Here is a 15309-nt window from a genome sequence, read left to right as displayed (position 1 = left end):
TAAAAGCTCTTCTCGTACTAGGGCAGACAATATATAAACTCATACTTTTGGTTCTGTACTGGCTTTCTGATTCAAAATTGAGATTTAGAGCAGGGGATCACACACCATTTCACTGTGCTAGAAACAAAGTCCTGGAGCATACAGAAGCCTGTAGGTACAGGCAGTAATAAGCTCTATTTCCTGCTGTTCCTGCTGTAACTCATCATTTGCTCTGTAAACTCCCAACAAATCACCTCGCACTTTGATATGTCCTTCTGCAAAACAGGTAAAATGTTCTACTGCGTGTTCCCAGGTAAAGTATTCAGAAGGAGGCAAATCATTAAGATTAAATGAAGTAGAAACAATCAGCAAATGGTTGATTCATCTAAGCTCATTGCTTTTTTATTAATTGTATGTGGGATCATCAGTGCACACAAAAAAATGCGAACCCTCATCCAAAATCTAGATCTAGAACCCTCATCTGGGTGGCGTGGTATTTAGGCATATAACCATAATATGACTTAACCAGGAACTGCTAAAAACATTATTTTGAGTGGGATTTTTAAGTGGAAAATTCATGTAGTCACAGCAACCTAACAAAAACCAATTTCATTATCATTTTAAAATATTAACAGAATGACTACACAATAAATTTTCTCAGCTTACAGAATGAAAACTCAAATGTAATGTGAAACTACTATGCAAATCTTTTTCAAAATTTGAGCTCCCTATAGACATAAATTGACAAAATTCAAAAAAGCTTTTAAAAAGATTAAGCCATTGATAAACCCACCCACTCCTGCAATTCAGACATATCTCATTAAAAAAATAATTACAATTCCTTCTGGAAGAGGGCATGTTTTCCAAGTAAGACAAGACACACGTGTTGCCAGGACTGTCTGAATTGGGAAAGCGATATCCCCACTTGGCTGGAGATTGCCAGTTTGCTGGCATTAAGCTCAGGGCAGAAGCATTTCAGCTTGATGCGGCGGCAGCGCCCTGGACCCAGCTGAGGTTATCTGCAAGTGCGCTCTTCAGGAGTGTGGGCACCACACCGGGGTGTGCCCGTGCCCCCTCCCACGTTCCCCCAGCAGGGCATGGCACCTGCAGCGCAGCAGGGCACTGCCAACCTCCCCGCACAGGGCCAGCTCAGCACGAGAGCCCTGCATACAAAATTCTCCCCTTGGCCGGCCAGTGCCCTCGCTGCTCTCTAAGCTTTCTCTTGCTTTTTTCTGTTTTCTTCCCCGGCCCAGTACCCCCCCTTCCAATCCTCAAGAGACAGGACACAGTCTAGCAACTCAGGGACTCACATAGCCCAGGCTTCCTTCTGCGCAGCCCTTTGGGTAGAGCTGCTAATCCTTCTTATTAATTAACGAGATAATAGCAGTTAACCGGAAAGCAATATTAATGTTAACTATCTAGGAAACTTCCAAGAGAAATGATTTATTCTTTTTGCCAATTTCCTGATAACAAAGTTGCACAGCTGGAGCTGTGGTAGCATCTTGATGGTGTAAGAAGTTAAAAAACAAGAGTGCCTGAACACTACGGGACTAAGGACATCTGCACCTATTTTCTTCTCCACTCTTTTAAAAGAGCCTCTCCTCCTTTGACTCCAGACTTTATTAACAACTGGGAACGTGGGCTCCCCCAGTTATATCACCCTTACATGAGGACAAAGGAGAGTTTAAACAGTAACATGACTGTTCAGATAAATGTACTCTGAGAGACACATGCACTAAAAATACTTAAAAATCTTAACATTTACATGTAGCACTGCTTCAGTTGTTTAAACTCTTAAACTACCAAGGTGTACTATGCTTCATTCAGTATATGCTGAATTACCTAACATCAAGTTTGCGTTTTATTCATGCTGCAAAAAAAAGTAGTGGAGATGAAGAGGGAATTAGAATTATGCAGACAAGGTACATTGCTATAGGTATTTTAAGTTTTGGAAAAAAATAAGGCAATTTCTATTTTTTTTTTTTTAATTAGTCACTGTAAGAGTAAGTAAAATGTCCATCTCAAGGAGAGATTTATATTATCTTGGTTCTGTTGCAGCAAACAAGTACTGCAGCTTTCATTCACTGATTGTCAAAAACTTTCCAATGTGCCCACTGCAATGCGGATGCCAACCAACGAATCAAAGGCATTCAGCAACTAGACAAAGAGGGTCTGATGCCAACCTCGGTGCCACTGGCAACCATTATTGGCATCAAGCACATTGTCTGCCTTTTTTTCCCCTCTCCTGGCACTCGACAAACAAAATGGCGGTTCTTGTAGCAACGGGAACACAGCATAAGCGCTGCGCTGAATTAAATACCATCAAATGATTTTATGGACTGAAATGCATTTCATACTAAATGATAGACACTCTCTGATGCTCACAGGAAAAAAAAAAGGACAATTCTGTTCATAGAAACAATGTTCACACCATTTTCAAGTTGGGGTTTTATAAACAATCTGTGTGGGACACATGCACCCCCCTGATACACACAACACGCAGAGCCCCATAGAAGCCCCTTGTGATTAATAGTTATTTTCATGTTAAACATTGATCACAATGTATACTTCCCATTTTCTTCCTCCTTTTCAGTCAAAGGAGCAGCATTGCAACCTATGTCAATCTTCTTTTTTTCTTTTTTTTCTTTTAAGAGGATAGCATAAAATGAATAGGGGGAAAAAAGATGCTGAATTTGAGATGAGCGAAAAGTAGCATCTGATGAAGTTCATCAATGATAGGACTTCATAGATCAGTCCTTATTTCTTCTTTCAAGACAGACATGGAAGTAGAAGCTCTTTTTGTTAAGAACTGAAAACATTATTGACACTTCTAGATCTGGAAATTGTCAATATATTGTAACATTACTCTGCACTGCAATGCGGATGCCAACCAACAAATCACAGACATCCTAGGCTAAACAAAGAAGGTCTGATGCCAATCCTGGTGCCACTGGCAACCATCACTGGCACTCGAACTATCCTTCCTCCTCTTTTTTCCCCTAATCTTTTATTTTAAAGCAACAAAAAAAGCAAACTATTTGGCCCTTTTTTCATTTTGTGTGCTAATTCCTTCTTCATATTTTGTTCAGTGATTTAATTTTTTTATGTGTCCACTTAGCTGTTACATGGTGCTATTAGGCGTTTATATGTTCTGAAAGATAAATAAAAAGCAAAACGCCATAGGTATAATGCAACATTTTTGGTTGACTTCACGCATATCTTTCACAGAGCCTGGCACTCTTAATCAAGTACCCTAAAAAGTGCCACAATTAACCTGATTTCAATGAATATAGAGAATCAAAGTTTGATAAAATGGAAAAAAAATTACATAGACAACTTAATATGACTTTTTCAAGAAGAGAGCCAACAGATGTTAATGGAAGACTTAATGTAAAGCAGCAAAATACAAAAGACATGCAGTTAGCAATAAACAAAAGGGTCTTCTATGAGTGACTTGGAAATAGAAATAAGCCAGCTTCATTTTCAGTATATTCTCAAAGTAGCGCTGTGTAACTGAAAGTTATAATATTACAACATGCTTAACTTCCTCATTTCCAATTAGACAAAAGTGTTTTAAACAAACTTATATTCTCAATACATTTAAATCAACAAAATCAGCTATGCCCTGCAATTCCTTCTCCCACTTCAAGTTACTGCCTTTCAACAACTTATAAGTCAACAATGTGTTAAGAGTACTCTGACCCCAGCTTCTTTAGCTCAAGAGGTACTTAAACTGTTTTGCCTCCCTTTGTAGTTTTGACTTTTAGAGACAGGTAAATCCATAGAATTAATCAGTAAGTTATGACTTACGCTATATGCATTCATAATATAATTTGATTTTTTTTTTCTACAAAAGGAATGTAAAGGTAAAAATTACTTGTAATTAAGCTATTTTGTTTAATGTTGTCAAAGAAATCTTTCTTCCTATATTATTTGGGATCAGATTTACCAGACTCCGCAACTACTTAAAGTCACTGTAAAATACCTAAAAAATACCTAAACGTGTCTACTGCTGTGGAGAGACCAAAAAAAAAAAAAAAAAAAAAAAAAAAAAAAAAAAAAAAAAAAAAAAAAAAATACTAGGGGGAGTGTGGGAGTGGGGGGAGAAGCCAATATTTTTTTCACAGCAAATAATACATACATTCACAAAAACAGTTCTTCATTTGCATGAGTAAATGCTAAAAGACAATTACTTAAAACAAAATATTTCATTTTGCAGCTCTCCTCTTAAAAAACGAGTATACACCAAATGAAGCCATGCAATTTTACTTTTTTGTTGCTAACAAAATCAATTCAATTTGTTTTCCAGTTAAATCCCATAGTTATTTACCAAGCATCAGATAACAGCCTGCCATCTGCCCTTCTGCAGGCCATTTCTACCTACTACCAGGCCAAGTTGTGAAATGGCCCACCATCTGCAGATGGTCCAACTTTCCCTAGTTGAGATCTGTGGCTAAAAAAGAAATGCATTATTACTGCTGATCAGCCAGCATTACAAAGACACTTAGAAGACAGTATCATTATCAGAAAGAACCAAAATGACCCTAAAGAGAAAAAGTACTTCAGAAGACTTACAATCAGAGAAAAAAAAAAGAAAGAAAAAAACAAACCAACACCTTTATCTACTTACAGCCATTTACAATTTTAGGGAACCTGCCTATGGGTATTGTTATTGAATATCCAATATATGACATATGGCTAGTAGGTTTTTCCCCTGACACGTGATTATCAGAAGCCCTGTTTTTATTTTCATTCTGTAATACTAAGTTTAAGAAGCTTTTCCATAGAGCTCCTGCAATTTTCCACATTTCCATTACCTGCCAAATAAAAGTATATGAGTGTGATTATGAAAATATACTCTTCATAAAAATTTCTCAAAATATTACGATCTGGATCTTTGTTTTAAAGCTCAAAGATAAGATGAGCTACTGATGTAAAATATGAATAAAACATTACATATTGTGTGCTGCAATTCTGATTCTATTTGGCATTTATATGAAATACTGCCGTGATAAAGTATTTTCAAGCTTTGTTTTATAGGCATGAGAAAGTCTACAATTGCTCTTCAACATGATCAGTTTAAGGACTGCTTCTTGATTAATTATAACAACAAAGACAATAATAAATATTTGTAGTATTTATTGTGACTGTGCAATTGCATATACCTGCATCTATTCTTAACAGTACTGGGGTCGGGGGTTTTGTTTTGTTTTTCTTTAGAAACCCAATTTGAAAACAATAATGTTTTCTGAAGTCGCACTTTTTCACAATAAATAAAAGGCAACTTCAGTGGAATGAAAGTACTGCCTTGGTACATGTCTCTCTCGCTCGTGAAAGAGGCACGCATGTCAAATATGCATGTCATACAGGTCTGCAGGAATTTGTGTGTGTTTAAGTACATATGTATATAGGCTGATTTACAAATGGATATGTAGCCACACTCCATCTATGGACCACAGAACAATGTTTCACTGGAAGCCAGCCCACAGGGGAAACAGGGCTGCTTGGAGTCAGAGTCTGACATACTAACATAGAAACATGACAGTCTGCTTCCTACCTTGCTCCTGCACGTAGTATGCCAAAAACAAATCAAGCTCCTTGACTGATACTGTTATGTGATGTGGCTGGACGCAAAGTGCTGGATTTGTGCAATGGGGGGATTTCATGAGACGTTCTCCATCCGTACTTTCCAAGGGGATGCCTTTGAACAGGATCACCATGACTAGATCCAGACGCCAGACTTTGTCAGCCTGTCGCAGGCAATCGATTCTCCTAATCTTGCCCTTCTGGTCAGGATTGGACAATACACAGCATGGGTGCTTCTTCCCAGTAACTGTGAGCACAAAATCCTCCCGGAACTCTTGGCGAATATCTTTGCGCAGCTTGGCCAGGAGCCTGGATGCCCACTTCTGTTTAATTTCAGGCTTTTCACTAAGTAGCTCATCCTTGACTGCTCTTTCCTCATCCTTTGACATTCGTTTCTCATGTTTTTTAAAGTACTTGCGTTTTCGAGCCTGAAGATTGAACCAAGTATAGGCAATTGCACGCACATGTGGAAGAAGTGCCTCAATGAACGGGTGAAATTCATCCTGTGGAAAGAAGTGAAGGAAAAAAAAGAAGAAGAGAACAAGAAAACTCAAAGTCAGCAAGTTCTCATAACCAAAGCACCATCAAGAAACATTTTTGAAAATCTTTAAGTGAATACGAGATGAAGAGAATAAACACATAAAATTTACACAAATTTCATATTTCATTCTTTGAAAGAACTATGTGAAAATTTTATTTTGTACTCCTCCCCTCGCTTCATCCCACAACTCTGCAGAGACAACATAATTTAAGAGATGCTACCAAGATGTTTTGTTCCTAACATTTAAATATTTGAACAGCTAACATCAAGAAAAGTACCATTGCACAAAGAGGACACTGCACGGTTTTAAAAAATCTGAGCAGAAATGTTCAGAAGGCTGAGGCAAATGCCACAGTTCATTTCTCTTCTCTGTGGCACAGAAACACAAAGCATATACATGCTCAGTGTAATGCCACACAGTTCCCGCTTTTGGAGCATGCTCTCAGCAAGAGACTGCTGGTGGCACAAAGAGCATGCGCCATTAAACTTGATCCATTTTCTTATCAAACGTCCAACATTCCAGCACTGAAACAGCACCATTCCAGTGGTGGTAACTAGAGAAACCAGTATACAGTAAGGAAAAGCAGGCAAAAGACACATGTCATATACAAATCCTGAACAGAAGCTTCTGTACTTGCAGCTCTTCTCGCTTCCCTCCCACCACCCCCAAGCTCTGTAAAATTAAGACTTTATGAAGGTGAGAAGAAAAATTACATTTATGTCCTTCCAGCAGTTCCAATGTGAATTTTGAAGCCCCACAGAGTCAGTTAATTTGCTAACTGATCACATGAGTGTGGCAATTATTCTAAACCCCTTAAAAATCAATCTGAGGTGTACAATGAAAAATGGCAACTTGGCACAAAGTTTGCATTCTTTGTGTTTCTACATGCTGTGGCAAAGAGACATTATGAGTCCACCACTGGTCCAATGCTGCTTTTGTGAAAACCATGCCATTTATTTACAGTTTCAAAATAACCCTTTCTGTTGTCTGGCTTCACCTGCAAGTTCTTATCTTCTGCCTAGCAGCAATATGGATTGCATTAAGGAGGTAATGCTTAGTTGTTGTCTACAGGCACATCCTATAGCAATTAAATTAATTTCATTTGTCTGCTTAAAGTACCATCCTACACATCCATGTTAATATCTAAATAGACCTTCTCCAAAAACTTATTTTCCATTAACAAGTCTGCTGTTTAAAACACTGCAATCTGCTTATCAAACATTACTATATTTTGGGTTGAAAGGGAGACCCTAGGGGAGGTGTCCTTCTTCCTGTGTGTAGGAATATTTAGTTTTAAATACCATGCAGATTGCTCATCATACTTAGTGGCACAGTGCAATCAAACTAAAACCGAACCTTTTTTATGCAATTATATTCAAGAATACAATTAACAAACTACTATTTTAGTTACGCTGCTAGACAAGGAATGAATTATGTTTAATCAATAGGCTGATTAACTCCATTAGGTAAAAATGATGAAAGTATAACTAATGGTCTCAATTATAGAGTGCAGACTGCCATTGCAGAAGCTTCAGGCAAAGAATTCCATATTTAAATCTTTGAATTTCAAACAAACTTCAAAATTTCCTGAATGTTGCAAAACCCACTAGATCTAGTTACCTCTCTAACCATCCTCAAATCAAACAGAAAACAACAGAAAAGTTACAAGCAGTTTACCTATGATCATGTTGTCTTCATAGGAAAAAAAAAAATTAAGCAAAGGGGGGGGGGGGGTAAAGGAAAAAAAGAACAGAGAGGCAATATAGGAAGATACTTCAGGACATAAACAATTTCATTACAGTATGATGCTTGTCAAAGACCTACAAAGGCAACAATTAAACTGATTAGTAGTTTCCAGCAGAGATTTGAACAATTCTGTTACTATACTGGTACATAAAACTAGGCCGTGGAAAGAGTTAAACCACAATCTGTTCTTTGTGTGGGAAGGCAGTACTGCTCTGAGCAACCACAGCCCATGATAAGACTTCCCTATCTTCATATGCTTTCTGATGCCATGCTTTTTTACCTTTCAATTATAACTACTAAAGAAAGTTTACTTTTTCTCCTACAGAAGTCATCTTAATTGAAGTATTGAATTTTTTTTTTAATTAGTGGAAGCATAACAACCATACTGTGTTAAGTCCTCGCAATTCATTTTAGGCTGAATAAAACAGATTTACTACATATTTTGAAAATTCTAACAGCTGGGGCTAAAGGTGGGGTGAAGGCAGGTGGCTGAAGAGCTTTGGGAGAAATTAATTTTTGCCTCAATACAATGATTTCTCCTACATCTAAACAGACTTTGGCATTTATAACTTAAAATGGCAATAAAATAAACATGGACGTATTCTACATTAGTAAATTATTGCACATCTGGTTTTAATTTTGAAGAAGATCACCATAAATTAATAAATTATTTCAGATTGACTATGCCTTGAGGTAATGCATACAGCATTAACAATATTAAACTATAGCACTTTATATCTCTGAAAATTTTATAGAGAATTTCACTGATTAAATTCCAGTCTGTAGTACCTGAATGTTTCCTTTTCAAAAATAGGGAGGAAAAAACCCACAAAAATATGCCCATCAGAAATGCCAACCTTTTAAAAACTGTATTCAGGTTTTTCTTTCACAGTATTGTTAAGTCGTAAAGACATACATATACGTGAAAACTGTTGAGAAGAAACACAGCAAAGAACATTCTGTTTGAAAGCAATTTTATCAGATTTTTTGAGCTATTCTTTGTGCATTTTCAAATGAAACTACTACTTGACATGGGGAAGTGCCCATAAAAATGATCCTAAATGGACATTTGCAATTAATCACACACATTCTCCACCAAATCTCCTAAAAAGATATCAACAGACTTTTTTTTTCTCTTTAATATTCATATAGACAATAGTAAATTATTTTTTATTTTTATGTGGCACTTGCTCATGTGCCACAGTTGCTCTTGCAATGAAGCAATTTATAAAGGCAAGATTTTCAAATGCAATATCAAATAGCTAAGGTGAACCATTGTGCACTGGCAATTTAAATTAAAATGGAAGTTACTGTACAACATCTATGTTCCTGGTAAAGAAAGGAAAAAATAGCAGCCATCTAATGACAATAGGTAGGCCAAGTTTTCTTTATTGAAAAGATAAGAGGATATGCAGTGCTCTTCTCCTATCTTTCACTTTTAAACTTTGTATCAGCCCAGAAAGCTCAAATTGAGGACTGTGCAGTAAATGCACTGGGCAGAAGTAGGGAAATTTTATACAGAAAACTTCGTCTATTCAACTTCCCTGCACGGATTTTCTCATGCCTAGTGAAACATATAGGCGCAAAAGAAAACACTACATATTCTGAGATTTTGGACTACTGTGACATAATAAACCACGGCAAAAATATCACAAGAGAGCAAGCACTAAAAGGCATGCAGTAAACTGCATCCTATTCATGCCTCAGCAAGAGAGATAAATCCAGTTTCCAGTCATTCCAAAACATAGAGAAAGAGGTATGTGGGAAACCGAGGAAGGGGGCCCGCAAAATTAAATGGCATTTGGTAAGTTTTCTTCTACCTTGGACTTATTTTCACTCACTAAACTTTTATTTTAAGTGTGATGTGTAACACTCAAATTGACAAGGTTTGTCTTAAAGCTGTACTTTGGATTTTAGACTTGTATGCTTCCGCGCTGTCTCGGCACAAACTGAACTACCACTTTCATAAGTAGTTCCATCCAAACAGGTGTTCTCTGTTTACTTTCACCAAAATATTTTCTTCTGAACCTATACTACCACAGTCGATGAGCATTGCAAGAGTCCTAGAGACAGAGAATACAATAGAGAGTACAATTGTGGCAGTAATGCTTTAATGCAGTTGCTACTCCACGTGAAATGAATCAATCTTTTGCCTTAAACAAATGAAGAATACCAGGTTTAAGTTATCATTACTGGTGTAATTTTAATTTATATAGAGAAAAAATATCATTTCTAAACTTGTCTTATCATTCCAAGCAGGTAGAAAAAGATTCCAAACTAAAATCAATTAGTTGCAACTGTGTTACATGTATGTATTACCAAATGTGAACTGTTCCTGCATGGCACGTGGTAGAGCATGGTTGTAAAATGTTATGGAGAAAGTATCAATGTGCAAAAGCCAGAAACTGCTTTCTTGGATTAATGGCAGTAGAAGTACAATGTAGCATTTTTTATATACCTGAGTGCAGTATTTTAATACAAATTTGTAAAGAATGAGGAAATCTATTACATCAATGAGTCCAAACAGAAAAAATAATTTTTAAAAAAACATTAGAGAAGGAAACAAGATCATGAAATACCGCTGTAAAAGAGGTGGTTGCGAAAACCTGTGTCTCAAATGCAAAAACTGCTTTCTTGTACTGTCAGGTTTATATTCTGATGCAGAGGTCTTATTGCCCATCAATAATTCCACACGGTGGACAGCCTCCACAGAATTAATTTTGCTAACCACAGATTCCACACTAAGTAGTTATTTCTATGTGTGTACCTGCAAGCATGTGCGTCTCTGTTACACAAAATGCTTCCTATGTTTCTCTTTTGAAGAAGAAATATCTCAATAACACTTTTTTCCATCTTTCTTCCACTGCAGCTCACGTTTACTTACTGAAAATATCCATATCTAAGTCAATCACACTTAGATGCCAAACAAAATATAAACAATAAAAAATGTGTCAGCCAAAAAACTGCAGGACTGTGTCCAATCACTGAATAACCCTTATCATTGTTTCCATCTTCAATCACAATTTATGAATACTTTAGTCCTTTCGAATTACAATGGTTTGTAACTGCGGAATAATTTAAATCACACCTATTTATTCACGGTGCAACTGTAAGTGCATCGTTGGCCTCTCCGTAGCAGCCTTGCAGCAGACATTACTTTCGCACATTTTCTGCTTCTTTAGCTGTTTGTTGCACCAATGCAGAAGCAAGCAGTTATCGCTTAATCAGTTTACATCACATCCTCCTAAGACAGACTTTCACGAAAGCTGAAAACTATCCCCGAGCTTTGCAGACAGGGTTTACCGTCCGAAAAAGGCTCCGGTGCCCCAGCGCTCGCTCGCCGATACCGTACACCGGCCGAGGACGCTCCAGGGGCGCCCGGAGAACTCCCCAGACACGCTCCCGAAACCCCTCAGGCTTCAAAATGCGCGCTTTGCCGCGGCGCGGACACCGCTCGGGCTGCCCCCCGCCCTCCGCGCCCCGCTCCGCTCCGCTCCGCGCCGCGCCGCGCCGCGCCGCGCCGCGCCGGCCGCCGCTGCCCTCCCGCCGCCCGTGCCGCTGACAGCCGCCGCTCGACACCGAGAAGCGGCCGCAAGCGCGGCGCTCAGAAAAGGGTCGGTCTCTCCCCGTGCTGGGGAGAGGGCACGCTCCTCCGCCGGCACCGCACTTCAACGGGGAGGGGGAAAACGACGTGGCCTTGTATAACCGAGCGAGAAAACGCTGCACAGCTTGGTCATCCCCGCTCACATCTCCCTCATTGTTGGCAGCCTGCATATTATTAATTAAGAATAAGACGGGATTACTTCGCGCCGGCCAGTGGTCGTGTTTAGTCAAAAAAAACACTTTTCCTTTCAAACCTTTTCATTAGGCTGTGTGTAAACAGGCGAGATGAAAAGAGTGCAAATCGTTTGATTCCAATCAAATCAATACTTCTCAAACACGGTTTTTTAGCATAATTATGCTCATTTCCAGTTTGTTAACCTTTGACTTCTTATGCACCAACAATTAACAGTATTTGTATACGGGTGACACTTTGAATGGATCTCCCCAAAACAATGGCGTGGTACAGTTTATTCTTTAATATTCCCTCCTGAGAGAGGAGTTTGGATCTGACAAACAGTTACGACTGTGCTTTAACCCGTTACAACTACTAGCAATGACTCATTAATAACCCACACACATAATTTTTTTTTAAAAATCCCAGCAAACACGTGAAAATAAACAAATTAACAAATAAATTAAATAAAAGCGTCTATACCTGAGTGAGACAGATTGGAGAATACATCATGACTTCGCTTTGAGAACACGCTGCCCGGAGAGCCCCTAAGAAAAGCCTCAAAAAGGAATAATTTCATCTATTCATTTTACAGTCATCTGAGACTCAAGGAAGATGAAATCAATGAGGACGGGGCTCTGCTCTGGATCACCACAACTTCACAACAAACCCCAGTCCTCCTTAAATAGCCAAAGATTCAAGTTCACTCCGTGTGCTAGATTTCCCGGGGTGAAATCCAATCTACACTTTTAACCCTCTTGTAGTCGGCGGCGCAGGAGTCTTGCTTTTGCTGCTGCTGCTGCTGCTGGTTGTTTTGCAGATGAGGGGGGAAGGACTCGGGGTGGGGGGGAAGGGTGTGGGGGGGGGAGGGTGTGGGGGTGGGCGGGAGGAATTTTTTGTTTGGCTTTTTTTTATCCTTTTTCTTTTTTTTTTTTTTTTTTCCTTTTTTTTTGGGGGGGGGGTGGGGGGCGGGGAGCTGTGTTTTTTCTTTCTTCAGAAGTTGGTGGTGCTGCCGTAAAAACACGACACTGTCACCACGCTTTCGAAAGTTCAAGGTTACAGCCCGGAGCGGAGCAAGAGGCTCCCGAACAGCGACGGCAAGCGAAACTTCGCCGGGCGGTCGGGACCGTGCCGCGGGGCCGCGCCGAGGCGGGGGCGCGCTCGGGCGGGCAGGGCGGGCGGCGCGGCCTGCGGGCTCCTCCGGCAGCCTCTGCTCGCCCGCCCGTCCTCTCTGCGGGCAGCGGTGAGAGACTGCCTTCCAAACGGCCACCGTAATAAAAATGATCTCCTGGAAATTCAAACGATAAATCTCTCCCCGGCGCTCCCACCCGATTTGCTCTCAACGTGTCCGTGAGTGTCCCTCCACTACCCCGCCCCTGACTCTGCAAAACTTGGAAGTTGAAAAATTCACCAGTTACACCCTGTGGACCCTACTCCAGGTCTCTCCTCAAATGAGACTTAAGTATTTTTGTTTAATTATTTAATTACACAATCACCGTTTACACTCCTCCTCCTGCAAACACATTCCTCCTCCACCAGATCCCCTTCCTCTGCCCTCCCTCTGCATTCATTACCACCGAACGCTGCAGAAGGAACAAGCACGTTTCGCAAACATCCCTCCCTCATTTTCCCGCTCTTCTGGTGGGAGAAAGTTGCGGGGGCGAAGGGGAGGGGGGTGGGAGGGGGGGCTGCCATCTGCGAGAGGTTTCCTTTTCTTCTTTCGGGGTACGACTTTGCCAGCTGCGGCGGGGCTCAGGCACCCCCGCTTCCCCCCCACCCTCGGCGGCGGACACGGGGGAGGGCAGCCCCCTCCGCCCCGAACGGGGGGAGCCTGTCCCGCACCGCCGGAGACTGATGTCCCCGCCCTCGCCGGCTGCGGCCGGGGGCTGCGAAGGAGACCCGGCTCCCGGGCGGCAACAGGGTGCCAGAGTCTGGTTTCATTCTCCGGGGGCAGCTTTAACCAGGGGAGCTGGGAAGGGGGGAAAAACAGTGAGTAAAAATTATTTCTGCTCCTGTGAGGCGGGCTGCGGTGCTGTGCCCAGCTCAGGGGCGTCCGGAGTGTGCGGCCCCCAGCACCGCCGCTGCGGGCACTGCAGCGCTCCCTCCCGCTGCCCTTGCGCAGCCCCCGGCGGCGTGCCGGAGGGACCGCTGACTTCCTTTTTGCCCAAAGTGAGAGTTTATTCACGTCAGGCATTTCACAACGACACATCAAGGAAAGTAAGCAGGTTCAAGTCAACCATGAAATGGTCACTTTTTAACCCCGTACTGTCCTCATTAGGGAAATGCTCAAACACAGCCCATTTTCAAAGAGGCCTCTTAATGAGGGGAGCTTGCCAAGGCTACCAGCTGCAATTCCCATAAATTTACAAACCAAAAGAAGCAGGGGGATGACTGGGGGAAGGAGAGACCCCATACAAGACAGGTAATGTCAAAGGAAACAGCAAGAGCCCAACGCGGTAACCTTTGCAGAATCCATGCCCCATCCCCACTGCTCGGTTTCTGGCTGGCTACTCTTGCCCAGCACCCTCAGATTTGCAGGGGTCAAACAACCATCGTGCCTCTTCTCTTCTACAGACTATACTGATAAGGGACAAGTTAAGGACATACATTTAGGCAGAGATGAATGACAAAAACTTGGGGTTAACCATAATTAGCAAAAGTTATTTTTATATCTGGTGTAAAATACCCCTGAAATCCCATTGTTTTTCCCTCTACCCAGACACAAAAAGCTGATAATGCCAGCTCTAAATTATGGAGTTTCTCTTTGAATAAGTATTCTATTTAACTGGAGTTAATTTACCATAAAAGACATTCCTCTTGGCACAAATGCACTGGTGTCCTTGAACACACCTCTTTGAGTGCTTGAACTCTTACACAACAAACCATTATTGCAGACCTGATTTAAAATGACAATAACTCTCCTCTGTCCCTTTTATCACTCTCATCCCTCCATAAATATGAGGGCAACCTCACCAAATCTGTAACACCACATCAGCAAGGCTGCCCCTGTGAGCTGCATAGATGTGAGAAGTCTCTCCTTTCCCAGGCAGGGCTTGCAGAAGGCCCCACTCCCTCCCTTGGGATGGCCAAGGGATTACAGTTGCACTAGGGTCCTGTGCACGAAAAGCAAGAACTACCTGGCAGTCTGGCAAGCCTGAAAAAACAAATGTAGTGAGGTAATGGCAGAGAGAAACCAGTCACTTTCTACAGCCTTTGCTACTGCAAGGGAGAGGGAGTCAGTGTGAGATTGTGTTTGAATTGCCATGAGAGCTGGCTGAGGGTGGGTTTGCATCTCTACCCAGAGGGCATAAGGCAGGAGATGAGCACAGACAGCCCTACAGCTTGTGCCCGTATCCCCCAGAACAGCACTGCTGCAGAGCAGGCAAAGCCAGATACCCCCACGCCCAGAGCCAGTCTGTTGGCCAAGATTGAACAGGCTTCTCATATGAAAGCATCTTGGGGGAAATGGAACTGCCCAGCCAGCATGGCTCAAGCAGCATTTTGTCCTCTGTATGATCTATCGGTCATGGCAGGTGTGGTACATGGTGCCATTGGTTTGCTCACGGGTTTGACCCAAAGGCTCCCAGTATATCACAGAAAGCAAGCTGTACTGGGCACCCAAACATGTGTTTTAGCTCTGTTGCTCCTGGTTAATCCTAGTGGGAACCCATAAAGGATGAA

At 41.3% G+C, this 15309-nt stretch overlaps 1 protein-coding gene across 4 annotated transcripts in view; it reads right to left on the bottom strand.

The window, feature by feature from the left end:
- NFIB (nuclear factor I B) overlaps nucleotides 1-12391 on the bottom strand; it is a 169871-nt gene extending 157480 nt beyond the window's left edge. For all 4 annotated transcript variants that reach the window (XM_059493119.1, XM_059493122.1, XM_059493121.1 and 1 more), the window contains exons 1-2: nucleotides 12112-12391; nucleotides 5537-6068 (exon numbers count right to left, since the gene is read on the bottom strand). In XM_059493119.1, coding sequence (XP_059349102.1) covers nucleotides 5537-6068; nucleotides 12112-12141 — 562 coding nt within the window. In that variant the 5' untranslated portion in view covers nucleotides 12142-12391. The remainder of the gene's footprint in view (nucleotides 1-5536; nucleotides 6069-12111) is intronic.
- Between the last annotated feature and the right edge of the window lie 2918 nt (nucleotides 12392-15309).

The sequence above is a fragment of the Ammospiza nelsoni genome, chromosome Z (genome assembly GCF_027579445.1).
Source record: "Ammospiza nelsoni isolate bAmmNel1 chromosome Z, bAmmNel1.pri, whole genome shotgun sequence".
NCBI lineage: Eukaryota > Metazoa > Chordata > Aves > Passeriformes > Passerellidae > Ammospiza > Ammospiza nelsoni.
Note: the sequence above shows the minus strand (reverse complement) of the source record. Positions and strands in the feature narration are given on the sequence as shown.